The sequence below is a fragment of the Emiliania huxleyi genome, assembly GCF_000372725.1.
Source record: "Emiliania huxleyi CCMP1516 unplaced genomic scaffold EMIHUscaffold_2439, whole genome shotgun sequence".
NCBI lineage: Eukaryota > Haptophyta > Isochrysidales > Noelaerhabdaceae > Emiliania > Emiliania huxleyi.
In genome coordinates, this window is record NW_005200219.1 from 1 (window position 1) to 2,592 (window position 2,592).

Below are 2,592 nucleotides of genomic sequence, written 5' to 3' on the forward strand. Positions count from 1 at the left end.
GTCCGAAAGGCGGCACACGTGCGCGACCTCGTCCGAAGCCCAGCGCTGGCCCGCGATGACGAGTCGGCCGGCGCCGCGCAGCACAGCCATGAGCTGTCGTCGCGCCGGCTTCTTGCTGCTCATCTCGCCCACGCGCATCGCCCTGGCGAGCACCCTGTCCGAGCCGGCGGGGAAGAAGAAGGCGAGGTGGCGGAGGAGGCGCGTCTTGATGGCGCCAGCGAGCGTGCCGTCGATCGAGTAGAAGACGTCGCGCCGCCCGACCGCGTGGGCGGCCACCATGATGGCGGCGCATCGGTCGGGCGACATGCTCTTCTTGGTCAGGTCGAGGTCGACCGCGCCGTCGCCGGTGCCGAGGCGCGCATTGTTCACGGGCGTGTTGACGGCGCCGGGATACGCGAGCGTGACGGTCGGCGGGACCGGCTCCGAGATTCCGAGCTCGACGCGCAGCGTGTTGAAGAAGCCCTTGAGCGCGAACTTCGACGCAAGAAGGGAGCGAGCGTCTTCGACGGCGTCAGCAAGTCGCTCATCTACTCGCGCGTTTCGAAAAAATGCCATTTTTTAAATGAACTCGGGGGCACGGCACTGCATTTTTCTGGTCGTGTCGGTAGCCGTAAAGCCAGCCGGAGAGAAGAAAAAGTCGGCCCGCGAGGTGGGGTGCTAGTCTGGGACCCATACGTGGCAGTTCCCTTGCTCCAAGCGCTTGCGCTTCGGCGGTAGTGATCTGATCACCCGAATACCACGTTCGGATCGCTCCTCATCGCAAACCCTGTCAGCAGTTCACCTACGGGTATGTTCGTAAGAGCTATCTCGCAAATACTTGATTTTTCACGCCGTGTAACAATCGTGATCAAACGGCCCTGCTGTGAGCTGGTACACCAAGAATGGCTTACCACTGCCAGGAGCCACACTGTGGCAAGCTGTGATGAGCGTGGTTTGGCTTGTGCAGCCCATACGGACGTGGTATATACACATATATGCGGCCACGTGTCGGCCGGTTCGGGGCACGAAATCCGGATTTTTCCACGGCGTAACAATCGTTGCTGTAGTGGCGCCAATGGCCGCCTCCCGTCGCGCCATTGGCACCCTAGCCAGCAGTAGCACCGGAGGCAACACCACCAAGCCCACAAGTCACAAGAGTGACGGAGATGCTTGCCACGAGCACCGTGACGCCCGACCCTGTGAGCACCGTGGGCGTATACGGCTGCATACGGTGAGATGATGCACAGCATGGCCAGACGAGGGATGCAATGCTCGCCAGCTGTATGTTAGTGAGGTATATGGATGTGATCAACATTTGTGAATCACAGGTACGCGCAGCAGCGCATGTAGCCGCTGATATCGAAGACAGCGCAAACAGGTCTTTTTGCGCCACGCACCCGATGGCCGTGCTGGTCCAACTGCGTGCACAGGAATGCTATCAGCGCGTCTCCGCCATAACTGGACATGGCAATGAAGCAGCTGAGACGTGATAACACCGGTGCTGGGCCAAGGAGGTGCCGCTCACCGCCGATTGTTACGACTGTCGTCGAAGGCGAGCGGCGGTCGCCGGGCAGCAACTCGTGGCGATCGTCGATCCGCGAGCTGCCAAGCTTGTCACAGGCCGGCACTGGATCGAGGACGATGGCGCCGCGCGGCTGGAGGCAACGGAGAAAGGCATTGTGGAGCGGCGAGGCGATTGTTACGAATTTCGAGGGTGCGGAAAAATCCGATCGCCTGGAAAAATCAAGTATTTGCGAGATATACACTGACACTGAACCTCCCAGAGCTCGTCCCGGTCCGCCACGGCCATCCTCGGCCTCCGGAGGGCCCCCGGCCGCGGCGCGGTGCGGCGGCGTCACAAATCCGACCACAGAGCACCGGGACGCGGTCGGGCGATCTGAGGCCCAACTAGGCGTATGCATTGCCTATCCAGGGCTATCACCTGGACCCATCAACAGGCGCCTGCGCGCCGTGGCCACGAGCTGCTGTTCACACTTGCCCAACCATTCATGCAGCACAGTAGCAGGCAGCCTGGTCGTAGGGATAGCGGTGGCCGGCCAGGTGAGGGTCCCTCGGGCCAGTTTCGGTCGGGGGTCAAACCCTGCGAGTCGGCGATATGCGGTGGAGGCCACGGGATGCTGACCCCGAGGGTGGAACGGGGGGCAATGCCCCCTTTGGACCACTCCTCGCCACCACGCATGCTGGGATAGACCGCGAGGGGGGGAGGTGGCTGCGAACAGAGAGGCGAGCCCTGGGGCGTGGGGGAGGGTGGTGTGGAGGGTGCGCATCCAGAGCGAGCGCGCGGGGTGAGACTCATTGGGCGTGTTCTAATCCGTGTTTGGGTCGTGTGTCCGGCAACCCGGTTGCGGGGTACTCCCCCACGGGTGGTACACGATGAAAAGCAAACGGATTTACCCCTGGTGCACACCCAGAGGCAGGCAGCTTGAGCTTCGCAGCGACACCCCGCTTCTCAACTACTCTTCAGCTCCCGGTTGCTAGCACCGTCGTCGTCGGGGGGGGTGCTCTGCAGCAGCCGCAACCGCTTGTGCGCCTTGAGACACAGCTTGCGGAACCTATCAGTCACGACTGGCATCACTCTCACGCACCCCAACC

General features: G+C 62.3%; 1 protein-coding gene across 1 annotated transcript; it reads right to left on the bottom strand.

Moving 5' to 3' along the window:
* Positions 1–18: 18 nt before the first annotated feature.
* EMIHUDRAFT_123499 (hypothetical protein) lies at positions 19–555 on the bottom strand (the record flags this gene model as incomplete). Its single annotated transcript, XM_005778526.1, has 1 exon — positions 19–555. A coding segment is annotated over one exon (537 nt), but the record flags the coding sequence as incomplete, so codon positions are not given.
* Between the last annotated feature and the right edge of the window lie 2,037 nt (positions 556–2,592).